Source organism: Cygnus atratus, chromosome 6, assembly GCF_013377495.2.
Source record: "Cygnus atratus isolate AKBS03 ecotype Queensland, Australia chromosome 6, CAtr_DNAZoo_HiC_assembly, whole genome shotgun sequence".
NCBI classification, from domain to species: domain Eukaryota; kingdom Metazoa; phylum Chordata; class Aves; order Anseriformes; family Anatidae; genus Cygnus; species Cygnus atratus.
The window spans coordinates 11189955-11206631 of NC_066367.1; the positions used below are offsets into that span (position 1 = coordinate 11189955).

Here is a 16677-nt window from a genome sequence, read left to right on the forward strand (position 1 = left end):
GCCCCAGGGACGAGAGAAATGGCCACTCCATCTCCCTGCCTGAGTTACGCTCGTATTTACTCTCCAGCTCTTCAGTGACCAGGGAAACGGAAGGGGAGAGCACACCTTGATTTAACACATGGCTGGCTTTACTCAGCAGTTAGGAAGCTCCCATTCCCTTTGTAATTAACTGCCCTTCGCCCGGCATTGCTCACCATGCACCCAACACCACAGCAAAGCTCAGTTTGCTTACAGGTACGTCAGACACCCAGACCCAACATCAGGCTTCCTAGGCCTCCGGCATTGCAAGGCCACAGAAAAGCACAGCCCAGAGCCAAAGGCAGGCCTAAAGAATAATTTTCCCCAGTTCATACAGGAGGAGCCTGGACAGAGACACGTGGCCAGACCGCAGCATCACACACACTAACAAACAGGAGCTGACCCGTACCCACTGAAAAGCCGGTATTTGAAACCAAAAATGGCCCCACGTTCTCCTTCCACACACAAAAAATGTCAAACTACAGATTTAGCAACCAAAGGAGAGTTAAGATAGGCACACACGCACACGTATAAATACATATGCACACATGAATACACAGCCCTACATCCTTGAGCCAACTCAAAACAGCCTTGTTACTGTCTAACAGCATCATACACTCCTGAACAGTCACTTTCTGCCAAAATCCTCAAATCCAGGCTAGGCACAGACTCTCACAAGAAGAATGGCACAAAAGCATAAACAACACCAGCTGACTTTACAACAAAAGCATGACGGGCAAACACGCTCTGCGCGCCAACACAGGTACGGGCAGGCAGCTGTCAAGCCAGCCACAGTGCCTTCTCCTGCAGTCATCATCATCATCATCATCTTGTGGCTTCGCCGGCACCACGACACCCACCTCTGATGTAGGAATAAACAAACTACACCAGGAAATATTAAAAAAAAATACTTTAGTTCTCAAACCTCAAGCTTTAACGGGAAAAAGATGCTCTGCACAGATTATGTGTTAAGCTTGACCAAAACATGTAAATATCCTTATGAATATTTAGCTTACAACTAAAGAGAGGAGGAGGAAGGGGAAGGGGAGACATCTACTCCAAAACTTGGCACAAGATGAAGGATCCTGTACTAAAAAACAGAGAGCTTGTCAAATCCCTACTTCAGACTGAGAACAAGCCACACTTTCCTTTCTGGCAAGGAAAATGAACTGCAAGTGGACAGCTTTCTCATCAAATAGACATGGATTATATCACTGAAAGTGTTTATAGATACAAATCATACATAGGCCTGCCCTTTCAGGCTTACGCATGCCTGCAGTAGGTTGGCATATGCATCAGGACCAACAGATTGGTTTTTAAAGGACAAACAACTTTTCAGAAAGTTAAATAAGAAACAGTTGGTTTGATAGCAGCTGGCTTCGCAAAATTGGTGAAATAACATCTAAAACCTTCATTGGGAATGGTATTTCTAAGAATTTTCCTCCATCACTCCACCAGCAGGTTTTGTTTTTATTTAGATACAGATCAAGAGAATTAAAAAATAAATAATTATTGTAAGCTTTAGGAATATTCTTAATATTTCTAATGCCATTTGTTCCATCAAGTCTGCGCAACTCCTCTGGTCTCCTCGGTGCCAAATCTACCGGTAGGGGAGCTCTGAGGCATTGGCACAGTGATCCAAGCAGGAGAAGGAAGATGCTTCCAGAAAGACTGAAGAGACTTTTTTTTCCTTTTAATTCAAATCAGTGCATTCTTTCAGGAGAAGCTGCTGTAGTCTCAGCAAACTGGCAGCCTTTACCCCAAGCTCCGATTCGTGCTGACAAACAGCTGTACATGCATCGTTTCAGACTCTTCAGCAGCTCCCTCAAGCCTCTCTCCGAGAATCCAGACACAGAAAGAAGCCTGTGTCTGAAGCGTCAGGCTGCAGCTACTCTGCGATGGGGGGAAAAGCATTTCTTTACATCTAAGTCCATCACTTACACACATTTCTTTAGCGTGCCTTAATCAACAGGACATTTCATAGTATTAAGTCATTGCTGCTCTAGGTTTTCACGTGTCTCCCTGTTTCATTTTGCTCCTTTTCTGCTTTACTTTTTATCAGTGAACTATGGACGGCTTTCAAGGATCAAGCTACTCCAGCAAAGCAGCATCACTTCATTAGCCACTGCCATGCCAACGCCAAGCTGCAGGCTTCCACGGCGGCTCACATGCCAAGTGGCACAGCCTGTGCCACTCTGCCACCACCACAGCGTGTCCCAGGGGGCACAGCAACATCGCACGCACTACACACTGGTTACTAGTGATAGTAAGCTTGCTGCAGAGGAGGACTTTACTTCACTCCCACTTCACTTTGCATTGCTTTTGCTATTAGAAAAGCAACTAAAAAAAAAGCATTTGTTTTTCCATTCAGCTATAATTTAAAAAAACAGTATCAGTGACTGGAGTACCTGAAATATGCTGTCATCCTTGCAGTAAAACTCCGGTTTTCTTACGTCTCAGCTAACAAATGCAGTCACTACACTTCCTGAAAATTAAGCTCTAACCTGTCTTTAAAAGCTGCAAAGTTATTTACCAGGTTTCTCACCGTCCATTTCTGGAAGCATTCAGCACCTGATTTGCACAATGAGAGTTTTTCAAGCAAATGGCTTTGTAGGAAGTTTCTTCCATCTAATTGCTGGAACCCTCTAAAGATTAAGTAGCTATTACCTAATTACTTTGATCAATTATCCCAAAACATCCCATTCTTCTTGGTAATGGTATCCATATTCTCCCTGACAAAAGCAAACAGTAGTTTTGCTTTGCAGAGTTAACAGCAGAAAAAGGCAGCATGAGGAACGATCTGAAAAGCAAGCCTTCCCAAGAGACTAAAGGCAATGGAGGAGAGCAAGGTCTCAGCTCACCCAGTGGTCCACACAGAGGTGGGGAGCACGAAGCAGGCACAGTCTTACGCTGCTGCAGGCACTGTCCTGAGCCCGACGGCATCTCCAGAGCGATGATCCGCAGGCAGCCGTGGAGCAGAGGACCGCAGCAGTCTGTCTGTGAAACAACTGGTATATACCTGGGCAGCAGGAGGCAAGCAAGTCTGAGCAACACCGCAGTTCACCAAAGAAAATCAGCAAAGCCTCAAGTACCAGGGCCACGCAGGCTGGCAAATCTGCTTTTCGTAAGTAATTCAAACAGAACCCGAGCAATTGGGGTATAACCAGAAAGACACTTGGCTTGGCCATAGTTGTAAAAGTGACCACATTTGTTCTAGTAACTAAACACAAATGTACCTAAAAACACACTCCTGTTAGGACTGTTACCATACAATTTATATTTAAAAAATGTATTGTAATTCCAGAAACTAAAAAAAGAACAGCGCAGAGAGGAGAGGTGGCAGAGTGTGCCCAATGTGCAACCTGAACTGCCGCAGCTCTGGTATCCCACCAAACACACGCATCCCGCAGCTCTCTTTTGGACTCAGCCCCTTTGCAGCTGCAAAATTAGCAACCTCTGGCCTACTTTGGGGCATGTTAGAGTCCAACCGTATTTACGCTGACAGAGACAAGCAAAGGTTGTGACGACTTATTGACGCAAGAGCTATTTCATGCTCCATGCCAGAAATTAATCAGTGGAGGAGGAGGAATTCTCCTTAAGCACCCAGTGAGAAAGTGATTTGGTCAACTGCTAAAAAAAAAAAACAAGCTGAGGTCTTGCATGACAAACGCAACTGAAAAAAGTTAGAAGCACAACTCTTACACAGCTGCTCCGTTAGAAAGCCAGTGTAAGACAGCAGAACCCAGTGACTGGACAGAAACATTATGCACACCCCTCCTCATGAAAAAAGCAACATGAGATTAGTTTGGAGTCTTCCTGATCCTCTGCGAATATAAACTGATGCTACGTTTGCTCATATCACCTCAAATATATTTTGGTGGAAGCAGAGGTAACAATTAAAGTATACTGACCCTGCGAGGGTTCTACCTGCTGCAATTCTGGATGCTAAGAAGCAAAACAAAGGAAGAGTCCCATGATCTATTTGAAACAGCTACTGCACAAAGCCACGTTTTAAAGGAAAAAAGCCAGAATCTTGAATGCAGACTGAATGAGCAGCATCACCCCTACCTGCCAAGAAGCCTTCATGATAAACCTGTCAAGAGTTACAAGCCTGCAGAACAGGCCTTCCACCTGCTGGAAAGAAAAAAAATCTAATGCTAATCAGATACTTGCTGTCAGCAGGGAACAGATGCCTAAGCCCTTCTTCTTGGTTTGCTAAACTGTAAGGATTGCATGCCTTCTCCTGGCAAAGGTTGTATGAGACCAGGGACACCTTGCTCAGAACGAAGTATTTAGAAGTTTTTGACTTTCTCCTGAAGTGACAAGTCAAGGATGGACTTGGATGGACTAATAGAGTTTGGTTTAAGGGCTCTGGACTTTTTATCATTCTGGGTTATTTTTTGACCAGCGAAGAGAAAGACTATCAGCTTGGTCTAGCTCAGGCTTTTACCTTTCTCCACAAGAGCAGCTCAGGCATTTTATAGAGCAGAAGCACACTACCATGGAAAAGTTTTAAACTAAGATGTTTCTTTTCATATCCAGCATAAAACAAAGGTCACAGTTAAAGGAGTGAAAAAGTCTGTTTATCCTTAAATTGCACGATTTAAACACAAACAGAATTTTAAAAATCTGTCTCAATGGATCATCTTTGTGCTTTCTTAGTTTAAGTGCATCTTATTGAGCTGCAAGGTTTCTCTGCCTGAAGAATTGTTAATTGATCAAAAAAACTGGACCAACTTTACAGCAGTAAAAAAAAATTGCTGTCCTCTCATCTCTCAGCAAGTAAGGCAACTGAGGGTGGCATTACCTATCCCAGCAGCACCCAGCCTGACTAGCTGGATATCTAAAGAGACCACATATACAAATAACTGCATTGATCTTGGTCTATTGATTAGAAAGTGAAACCTGAGAGCAAACAGTCATTACACAGTAGTTCATGGACAGCAATACCATAAAAAAAAAAAATCAACATACACAATGCAACGAGTAAACTGCTTAGACAGGCATCAAGCCCCACTCCCCCCTCACCCCAAGGCTCATACATCTTGTTATTACACAAAACCTGATGGGGTTACATGACTACAGCAGCAGCCTTTCAGGACAAAATGGTTACCTGAAGCCAAGGCTAGCAGTTCAAAGCTCACAGACTAGACCTCACTCCTATTACAATTTTCCCTGTAAAGCTATTTATGTGGTTTGGCAACATAACAGCTACAAACAGAATGAGTACATAGATTCTTGAATAGTGAAAGGGTAAGGATTGATTTTTTTTTTTAAATGATTTCTTTGAATCCATCTGTCATTCCTCCAACATCCTGGTCCCAGCCCTACCACAGACTGCAGCTGCAGTGCTGAGATTTTCCACAAGTTCTGTCCACTGCAAGCAACTCTACCTTGCCCATGGTCAGGAGTATCTAGTGGAGGAGTCGATGGCACTGCTAAAATCCTCACATTCAAGTCAGCTGCAAGTATCAATACACAGAGGAAGATTTTTTCAGTGCTGAGTATTCTTCAGACCTTGGCACAACCAAAATGATACCAGCAGCACCAATGGAAAGCTTGTTGTTGTTTTTTTTTTTGCCTTTTTTTTTTTTTTTTTTAAATCTCCATAAGCACCCAGCTCCAATGCTTGCACCAAAGAGCTCAGATGCCACTGCTCCACTCCTCATTCAGCAAGAGGAAGCAGACCCCCAAGGACATCAATTTTCATGCTGTGAAGTGGTGCCCACTCTCGCCAGTTACTGTGGAGGGAGACAAATTCCCTGCAAATGCTGAAGCTTAAACAGCCCCCAAAAAGCAGCTGAACAGATGACAGAAACAGGACTGAGAAATTCAGCTTTACCACTCCCAAAGAGATCTCAAGAGGGTAATTAACAGCTCAAGAGGGTAATTAACAGCACTGCCACAGGCTTGCCCAGGTACCTTCCTCAGGCCCTGCAGCCAGAGGCCCATGGGCTGGCCAGGCCCAGCCATCCTCGCAGAGGGCACCAAGGCCTCACACCTCCAGCCTGCAGGACAGCTCTGATGGAGCCACAGCGGAGGTACACAGGCTGGAAGCAAACACTGGAAAGGCCCAGTCTGCTCTGTGGGTTCCCTGCCAGAGCCTCTGCTGCCCCTTCAGCCAGGCAGCGGCCACGGTATCAGGTCCACAGGCTGACATCTGCCTCCCAGGGCGCTGCTGAACCATGTCGTGCTCTGACAGGCTCTTCCAGGCTACCTAGCTGGGTTTTAAGCATTAAAAATTAAGCTTGAATCATGCTTGAAATTCAAGACGAATCCCTAAATAGTCACAGTCAGCACACTTCTTTTTTTTTGTTTGAAAGAAGACATTAAGTAATCTTGATCTAGTTCAGTTTGAAATAGATTACAAGGAGACAGTAGCATCTCAAAAAAGCCCATATGAATATTTTCCTGTAGGTAATTCAGATTCCAGTAGCTGCAAAGTTTAATATCAGCTTCATCCTTTTGAAAGGCTGAAAATTTGCTTCAACATTTCAGAACATCAATCTATCAAGCATCATTGAGCCAAACCACGACAGTACCATGAGTCTGTCCAGTATTTCAAAGCAAACAAGGGCATTGCCTGGAAAGCATCTGGTTTTCCCAGTAGTTCTCCCAGTAATTGATGAAACAACGGTATTTTGTTTAGTTATAAAAACAATTATTTTTTTTTTTAAAGATCTCCTGATATACTAATATTATTTTCCTTAGAGGAAGAATTAAACGTATACCCCTTTTCTCACTGATCAACAAGTCAAAGGCACTAACAGAGATTCACTCACCTGTTTCTCCTTGCACGAAGTCACTGCAGCGTGGCCCCTGCCCAGCCAGCACCATACAGGAACGTGCCAATGGACAAAGAAAAAGAAAGCAAGTACCACAGCTCAAGAAGAAAACAACAAAAAGGAGGAACAGTAATACGAGATACAACGGCAACATACTGCACAGCAGTTTTTTCTTCACCCTTCTCCCTCCCAACCAACATGAAAACCTTCTCAAAGAAAAAAAATCTTTAGAGCAAGAGCTCTCACAAAACAAAGCAACATTTTTCTTTTGAAGTTAGGGTAAACAGCACCTATCAAAGCACAGGTAGTCAGATGGCCAAATTCCTGTACTTAAAGGATGAAAAATGCCATGTATGGCTGACATCCATCTGCAAATAAGTGGATTTTCTGCCCCTGCTCTTAAATCACTTTCAGAGTCACAAGAATGACTGAAACGTTCCTTCAGGATCAGCACTGTCCTAATTGATCTGCCCACAGCAAAGGCACAAAGACAAGCCTCATCGATGCGAGAGCCTGGCGCTAAGACAAGCTGAATAATTTAAGATAAATACTGAGAATACACTCCTTGGTACAGTCCAGTAACACATCTACTTTAAGGAAGTATACATGAGAAGATATGGGTCAAACTAAGGCTGACCAAAAGTGAATAGCAGAAGCACAGTAAGCATACAGAAAAAAAGTCTGTCTGCTTTCCAAGTGAGACACAAGGGGCTAAGGACTATCTTTAATATTATCATCTGACTTTAAAAGAGAAACCTCTTTTCTATCCTTTTCTCATCCTATGCCTCATTCAAAATAATTCAGTTATCTCCCTCTCAGCTGCTTCTCATCCTTACACCGCAGGATACATCACAGGCTAAAACGCTACTTTAGAAGCAGGCTTTTAAAGAATTCCAAAGTGCAAGAACTGCATCTAAAGGAAAAATAGAAGCAAGAGGAACATACTTAGCAGGGACGCTGACCTAGAAGGAACTTCAACTTGAACCCCAAGTTGAAGCACAAAACAATTCTTTCCGTTGGAGGGTACAATAAAAACCTGGCACAGAAGGTCTCAACTATTTGAAGCTCCAGAAAGTGAAAGCTTCACAGGTTCCAGGGTAGCAGTCTTAAAACCGTCAGGTTCCTCAAAACGATACTGCTCCCCTTAGAGGAAATCCAGGATGTCCTCAGCTTACACATACATATGAATACTTGCCGGAGTACTTCTTCACTCATAAGTTGAAGAAAGAAAATTAAGTGCCCGGTTCCAGTCTTGCAAAGGTTTTCAGCTCTCCCAGCCAAAGCTTTTTGGTGCAGGCTGGCATCACCTCCCTGAAAAGAACAGTCTCTGTGGATCAACACGTGTTGCTTGGATCACAGGACTCCTCATGAGCTCTAATGTAGTTTGTATAGCTCAGTTTGTGAGCTCCCACCATGCAGCAGCCATCACAGCAACTAAACGATCAACAGAACCTTTCTGCTTTGCAGTTTGGTGAAACGGGGACTTTTCTCCAAGTCACATCCTATACAACAACACATCACACTGCTTTTCACATGAATGACAACCAAGCCCAGAGAGACACATTCTAAGGACCAAGAAACAGCCACTTCTTTCGCATAATGAGAAGTCTAATCTTCCACTGGTATGCCTTTCAAATTTTCTTCCAGAGCTGACAACTTTACTGTAACAGGAGATTTTACAGAACACCTCCTACCTCCAGTCACTGTCAAAATAGCATGCAGTCCTTAAAGAAACTTCTCCATATGTTGTAATTTAAGATCGCTGCCAAAGCCTTTTCTTGGGCAGATAAAATACCAACAGGATAGCCACAGTTACTAGCCCGTTCCTAAAAGCAACCTAGGACACTCAACCCAAGCAACAAAAATATTCTCTTAATACAGACTTTATCAACAATGCATTTAGAGAGGAAAAAGCTGACAAGTACTGCATGAGGAGAGAAGTAAGGGTGCCAGCCTTGACTACGACTGACCAACGGCTCTCAAACAAATGCAAGGGAAAAAGTAAATTACCAGTCAGGTCTGAAGTGGTGGCATCTTCAAGGTGAGGTCCTTAGGTCACAATATTTATCATCACCCTCATGACCACACTCCCATACAGCTTATTTTGTCCCATGTGGAACAGAAGCAGCAATGAGTACCTCTTACTGGCAGATCTTGCTGCTGAGCTTATTTGTCAACCAACCTCGAAGTCTATTCTACCTATACTCGCTATTACTTGTGTTTTACTCCTAAGTAGGAGCCTGAGTGCCCGATCTAGAATAATCCCATCGTAGTGAATAGAGCACCAGACAAGTAGAGGCAAGCAGGGATAGGCTGTGTCCAAATCTTCTTCCAGACAGCAGCCACCACGTATCAACTGTGCTAAAGGAGAACTGGAAATTACTCCTGTAGTCCTTATGTTTATTGAAAGAATGCTCTTGCCCCCAGATAACTTACAGAAACAGACTCATTACTGCCAGAAAGTAGGTCAGTGTCATTTAAAGCCAGCTTGAAATGCATCTCCACAGAAACTTCTTAATCTTTAAAAAGAGAATGCATAAAATATTTATTTTATGGTGCAAAATGTTTGAGAGACTAACAGGGAAAGCTCTTATGTATAGTGCATGAAATGGCTTTCCATGCCTCATTGAGCCATGGAATATGAAAGGAGAGTGGCTTCTTACACTTGGCAGATAAAATGCCGTACAAAAGTACTTCTCAGCCTAGCGAATCACAGCACATGACTTGCTACCTCATTTTCCTCGTGTTCTGTGATCATGAAGCTTTCTGCCTTCTCTGGTCTCTCCTCTTGGTTTTAATGATCCTGCTGCAGATTTTTCCGTATTAGATAGGCAAATCATTCTTAAATTTCAATATTCCTAATTATCAAACATTCAGCACTTCAAAATGTAAATAAAATTTGCATCTCCGCAAGAGTAGCTCTGAAGAAAGAATATAGCATTTGCATTCAGACTGGCTAATTCCTGTAAGATAACATTTCATAAACAAAATGCTTCATTGAACATGGAGATTTTCAGGTTTTACAAAGGACTGTGAACTTTAAACAAATACAAATCAGTTGAGTGATTAACTTTAAGTGTTTTGTTGTGTTTTTTTTTTTTTTAAACTAATCTTTATGTATAACTGGTATCAGTAGAACAATCTTTACTGATTAAAGAACTACATGACAGCAAAACTTAAGCCGCTGAAAATTGAGGGGGGGGAAGGGGTCATCAAGAAATCATTTAAGGTCAATAGGAGAAAAAAAACACAAAACCACACACACCCAAGGCAGCCTGGGTAAGATGAGTGGCATCAGCACCACGGGTTACGTAAGGTAAGTTTAAATTGTGGGCAACACTAGCAGGTTAAGCAGTGAAACTAAACATGCTTGCCCCTGCCCCCCCAAGCTTTGTCATAATCCTAAATGTTATCTTAATTAGCCTAATTTTCTTAATTATACTTTGCAGCAACTCCATCTTTTATAGCACAATTTCAGGTTTTTTTTTTTTTTTTTAAGCTTTATTCCAGCACTGGAAGAAGCAGCAACTCCTCTGCCAAAAGCCAAAGGGCGCATGCAACGCCTCTGCGCTTTGTCTTGACGAGGTCTATGCTGCCTCCTCGTCTTCCTCCTGCCACCCCACGTCTGATTCCAGCCTTGTCTCCCCCTCCACACCCATCCTGCCCCAAATAATTCACATTCCTGCCCAGGCACCCACAAGGCTTACCACCACCTGCAGAGAGTCCGTCCCTCCAGGGCAGCTGGCTGCACGCGGAGGTGGACGCCCGGTGCTTGCGGCAAGAGGGACCCCAGCAGCAACCTGCCTGCTGCTCCTGCTCCTCACCAGCAAGGTCCACCCTCTGCCACCTACCGCAGCCACGTGTGTTTTTGTGACAAGTCAAGTTCACAAGAGCTGCTTATCTCACCCCAAAGCTTGAAAGACTGGAGAGCGCCTTAACGCAAAAATTGGAATAAAAGGTCAAAGTCTTTACGCTACATCTAGGGCGTGAGGAAGACTGGAAGTTCCTGAGGATCCACTTCTCCGTGGTGGGCATTCCTGCTTCTCCAAAGGAGATTTTGTATTCTTTTAGGAAAGTTACTCCAAATTATAACAAAAAAATATGGCAGTGATGGGGGGGGGGAAAGAACAAAAGCAAGTAATTTACTTGACCAAATATTCTGTATTTTTAACCCCATTCAGTGAGAAGCCTTCAGCATACAACTTTTCTTCGCTCTTCAAAGCTCTCTTGTGAGAAAAAAAGCACTTTCATTCATCTACACTGCAACAATTTTATGGCACTGTTCCTAAAACATCCCATTAGTGATAGGTTTGGAGAAGATTAGAGAAGAAAGCTTGTATCCACTGAAGCAAAGTTTAATAGGCTCTTGAGTTAAGCCAGAGCATTCCCTTAAACAATGCACATCATTAGCAATAATTACCTGTAGCCATATAATCAAAATAGCTATCATAACTGACATGAGAAGCCCAGATGTCATCTTTGGCAAGGTTTGGAAACTGTTTCCACCAAACGTTATAAAACTGACTCTAAAAGAGAAGCGAGCATTAAGAATACCACAGCATGAGCCAGAGATAAAAAGTCATCGTGAAACACCACAGAATCTGAACCTTGGAGATAGAAGCAAAATGAGAACCCAGAGCCTAGGAAGGGCACAGATACAGAATTCCTAAACAGCATTTGATGAGAACTGAAACTTTGCAGAACTTAATACTGTTTGTAAATATTTTCATACAAAGCCCACATCTAACACAACGTTCTGTAAACGTACCACAAAATCACTTCCTTGGCTTTTTTTTTTTATTTTTTAATTTTATGGAAGTTTTTCACCCTTTAAGTGATATCCAGTGAAACAGTTGACAATGGTCATTGACTTTCTCTCCCAAGTCCTTCACTTCAAGGGTTACTGCAGACATGAAGCCTTCTACCAAACACTGATACAGAAGTCACAGCTTCCCGTCGTACTGAGCCAACCCATACCTCACCCAAAGCCCTTCTGCGACAATGGGCCAAGCAGGATTAGGAGCAGCAGCTCAGGAGAACACATGTATGACCAGAGCCACCCAGCTGGGCACTGATTAGACCACCAATCCCAGCAGGAGCCACTCAAACATTTTTGTTGCAAAAAGGAGACTCAAACAGATTTATAACACCACAAGAACTCTTCTTGCATGAGAAGCTTCTTGCTTTCTTGCATTAGCACTTCTTACATGGCTCCCTGGTACATCATCAGTACAGAATTTGGGCAAGAGAAGGAGCAAGACAAAAAAGAAAGCTGCATTTGAATTAAAGGAAAACAAGACAAAAATGGAAGACAAGCTATGGGCTTCCACTATAGAGCAGCCCAGCTAGGAATGACATCTCCCTTTCTAAAATACCTGGAGAGATGCTCTTTAAATAGAGCTATATTAAATTAGGTTTGTTTACTGTTTTTTAACATAAGCACATGCTCAATCCATCCCAGTACTGTGAGGAAAAAAAGCCACTAGCTCCTCAGTGTTTCTCATTTTTGAGGGAGGAACACATTCAAGTAAGAGCTATCCACAAAACTGAAGAAGTGACCTCTTGGAAAACCCTGCACTGCAGAAAATGCATCACAGGTGAATACCTACATGCGGAACATTACTTGTATGCATGTACCTAGTTTCCCAACTCCCCACTGTACCAGAAGCAAGCCTCAAAAATCTAAGAGACTCCTATATTACAGATTTTTTTTATTTTTCGGTAAGGCTGATAATTTCAGAAACCTGTAAACTCATTTCAGTTCTTATTGCATGGGTCAAATTTTAAAGACCACTGCTTGTAACCTCCAGCATCCCTATTTACTGCAGTGCTTCTTGCTCCCAGCCTTAGCAGCCACTAACACACTGCTAGAAATCATTCTGAAGCACACAAAATCCTTCCCCCACAAATACACAATTCCCTAAATCTAAGGAGACGTGGACTTCAGTCTTATTTGACTACTAACCCAAAACTGATTAAACAGAAGTCACAGAAGTAACCTGTCAAAAGCACAGATAAATAATTTCACGGGCCTCATCATTACTGAATTAGTTACTTCCAGTAGTCATTATTTCCAACCATAAACTGAAATGGTCAAAGCAGGAGTATCAGAACACTGTAAAAACTCACCTTCCAACGCTCAAACTCACAAATGACTGCCTCACACAAAGATACCTGAAACACTAAATACACGTTTGACAAAACTGTAAGCAAGAAAGAGGTAACTGAGCACCAACAGATCCTCTTCACAGACAGAAACGTGCAGTTTTGTAGTGATGAATCACGTGTCTTAAATTACAAAACATATTAGGGATAATCCCACAGCCAACAGTAATATGGATCAATTAACAGCAAAAACTCCAGCAAAACTCTTCTTTCTTACTAAAAAGTACTTTAAAAGCCAAAAGAGATTCCTTCTTAAGTATCAGTGAAGACTCACCAATAGAACCACGACCATTCCTCTGAACAGTACATACAGATGAGGCTTACCAGTGCAGATTTAACAAAGTTAAGCATCAGGTTAACATCTCAGAAAACACCTAGAACTTTCAGCACTATGTAATGCAGCAATTAGAAACATAGGTAGGATTTCCTCAAAACTGATTCAACTTTCGTAACAGTTCGACTTTCCATCTTGGTGCAAAGTTTTGATTTCAAAGAAAACAGTAGCACAGGGAGAGGGACTGGATTACCATTTAGGCACAGCAGAAAGCCTGTTCACAGGACAAAAAGCCTTTTCGTCCCACACAAGCTATCGTGCAGTTCAAGTACAGCACACTTCTTGCCAAGTCCGGTGGTATTCTGCTGTTGTTAGTGAATTCAAAGGTTTTTTGTCCTTACCTGGATGGCTTTGGGAGCTCATTGCTAGTAACGTCGAGTCCTTTGGAGAAGGGATTTGAGACAGATCAGTTTCCACACAAGTAACAGCAGCTCTAAAGAGCTCCAATGCTTCACCAATACATAGAAATTGGAAGTGGGGATTAAATCATGGCCACCTTATAAAATCCAGGGCACAGTGACATGCTGAGCTGTATAGAAAATAATCCAATAGGGTGGCAGAGTATCTTCTAATCGTTCTCAAGATGGGAACCTGCAATAAAAGGAAAGGATGTCTGCTTTAGAGAATTAAGATTCACAACCATTTAAATTACACACTATATAGCGTAATTTTTCCAGAAGAGGAGATTAATCTAGGATACCATTTTAGGCATCAAATGTTGCAGAAAGAGTAATTTTCAGAGCTATGGGTGTAATTTCAAATAACCGTAAAAATGCAAATATTTAACCTTGTAAAAACAAACCAAAAAACTTTTCAACTACACATTCAAGTCTTAAAAACCCCAAACTTGCATGTTGCATTCTGATCCTTCAACAGTACCATATGAAGCCACTTCAGTCCAACAGCTTCCATATTTTAAAAGCCATATGTATGAGTGGTAACTGTACTTCACGCATCTGTTCTCCAAAGAAGTCTAAAGAAAAAATCCTCGGTGCCAAGAAGTGGTCTTGGAGCAGGAAGGAAAAAAGCCCACACAATCCATTTCACTCCCCCTCTGCCAAGCCTCCAGCATTTTATTAAGAAGCAACATCATAGTGCTGAGGAAAAATCCACCACTCCTGATTATTTTTAAGCTGCATATCAGAGGAAGAAAGAAGACTGCAAAAACACTGAGCCAGCTCACCTAGCATACCCCTGCCCACCCAAAAAATATAACCCAAGTAGGATATATCCTGGCTGAGGGCAATTCTCACCTCTCCAGAGGTGGCATCTCCAATGCAACCAGCAATACCTACACCCAAGGAACCTGCTGCAAGGTCTCCTGAAGTTCAGGTTTTGGTGGACAGGGTTTGAGTTTGGTTGGTTTGTTGTCGGTTTTGTTTGTTTTGTTGTTGTTGTTGGTTTTTGGCACTACACCAAGCAGCATCCAGTATTTCTAAAAAGCTGAGTTTTATGTGTAGGGTATCTCAAAGCTTACTCTGTTTTAACATGCATAAACAGAGAGACCTGCCAGCAATAGGTGCTATCAGCCACAGCTACTGAAACAGATTAAACCAGCTGTTTCCTTCGCTGGAAATATTACACAAGCACGGGTTGTTCCCCTTCTTCGCCCTGAACGCATCAGCAGCGCCGAGGCTCCCATCAGACCACCTCTTCTGGCCCCCCGAGGACCAGGCATTAGAGGACAACCAGCCTCAGGAGGAGCTCCTCGCTGCCTGACACGGCGCCGCTGCCCTCCCAGCCCTGCCAGCAAGCACCTCGCACCCAGCGCTCCGTAACCTTGGGCGGAGGACGCTTACGGTACGAGGCACTGCTTGCACAAGGAGCACCTGTCCACAGTCCGTCTTTGCCATTACGTTTCACGTAGTCCCATCTATTCTTGGAAGAGCTCTTACCATGCTCAACTTTACCCTCCCTGCTGTCATTAGATATTTGTGTTGCTTTCCAATAAGTTAGCCAAAGCAGGTCTAAGACTTAAATACCAGCACAGTCGCCTTGCATGGGCCCTGATTTATGGCAGTACTTCCCTCGTTTGCCTAAGCATATTCTGCTTAACAAAGAGGCCATCCTCTCTGTATTGCAATTGGAGAAAAAAAAAAAAAAAAAAAAAAAACTCTAAATGGCCATTTCTCTCTACCCCAAGTGTTTCAGCATTACTACTCACTCGCCAAGTTTCCCCGCCTGTCTCGCATTTTCAGAGACCTGGGATGCTCTTTTATGTTACACATTAAATTAAGAGAAAATTACTTAAGTGTCATTTCTAATCCCTACAGGTCTCTGCCATCTCAAGTGTTCAAGATATTCCAGTTCCATTAATTTGCACATCCTGTTAAAGAGTCAGGTCAGCTAAGACCAGGCATTAGCAATATTAACATCATTCATTTCCAATAAAATTAGCAGGTAATGTTATGGCACAAGCAATCGCAGCTGCAGACAAGGAGAATTCAGAAGAGAGCTAATAGATTTTTATCTGCCCATTCACACGATGCAAGAATGAAGGCTAGAGCACGAACAATGAGAAGATGTATTTATTTTCTGAAGAAACTCAACCGACACAGCAGCTGCAAATCCATTTAGCAGCACCACTGGCCTACCTATCCCCAGTTCTTCCCCCAGAGGTCTATCTAAATTCAGTCATGCATGAAGGAGACCCACAATATTAAACTTCTGCATGTTTGGAGATTACTAGCGCCTAGGGAGAACAGAGACAACAAAATAGCCATGCTCAGATTTAGTTCACGTATACATTTTTTATTACCTTTAAAAAAAAAATCCTACATTTCTTCTAGAAGACTGAATAAATTATAAGCATAACAGACCTTCCCAGGACAGGCACAGCAGTCACCTCCCAACTTATTTCACCACTAACCTCTTATTTTCAGCTGCCGCTTGTGCTGAACTCAACGCAGCCCAACGAGAAATTTCTAGAGCAGCCAGGAGTTGTTCTCAGGGCCCTGCTCCTGACAGCTCTTGTGTAAACTTGTCATTTTGCCACTATCTCACAAAACATTTCTCAAATGTGGAGAAGCAAAATGCTCTCTACTACTGTGCCTAGGATGTTGAGGTCTAGATGGCTTTCCAAGAAGATCTCCTGCTAGGGAGCACATCACAGGGCATGCTCAGCCCTCAGCAGTGCGGCAGGCAGGCCTTGCATCGAGTGTGTCAAGGCAGGCACCTGTGTAAAACACTCTCGTGAGGCTGCACGTACTTCTTCCAGAGCTGCAAAGAAAGCAACGGCAAATTGGCCAGCAGGCTGGGTCACCACACGTGCCAACAAACCACCTATATGCAGGTGCATGAGATGGCCGGGGAGAAGGCAAATGGCTCTAAACACAAGACCACTCAACAGTTCTCCAAAAAAAAATCTGGGCTTCT

The 16677-nt window shown here is 42.9% G+C and overlaps 1 protein-coding gene across 15 annotated transcripts in view; it reads right to left on the minus strand.

Annotated features, from left to right (window-relative positions):
• Window positions 1–16677, minus strand: part of LOC118258970 (histone deacetylase 4) — a 251621-nt gene that overhangs the window by 211992 nt on the left and 22952 nt on the right. For all 15 annotated transcript variants that reach the window (XM_035568171.2, XM_035568120.2, XM_035568146.2 and 12 more), the window contains exon 2: window positions 13644–13893. In XM_035568171.2, the coding sequence (XP_035424064.1) occupies window positions 13644–13665 (22 nt within the window). In that variant the 5' untranslated portion in view covers window positions 13666–13893. The remainder of the gene's footprint in view (window positions 1–13643; window positions 13894–16677) is intronic.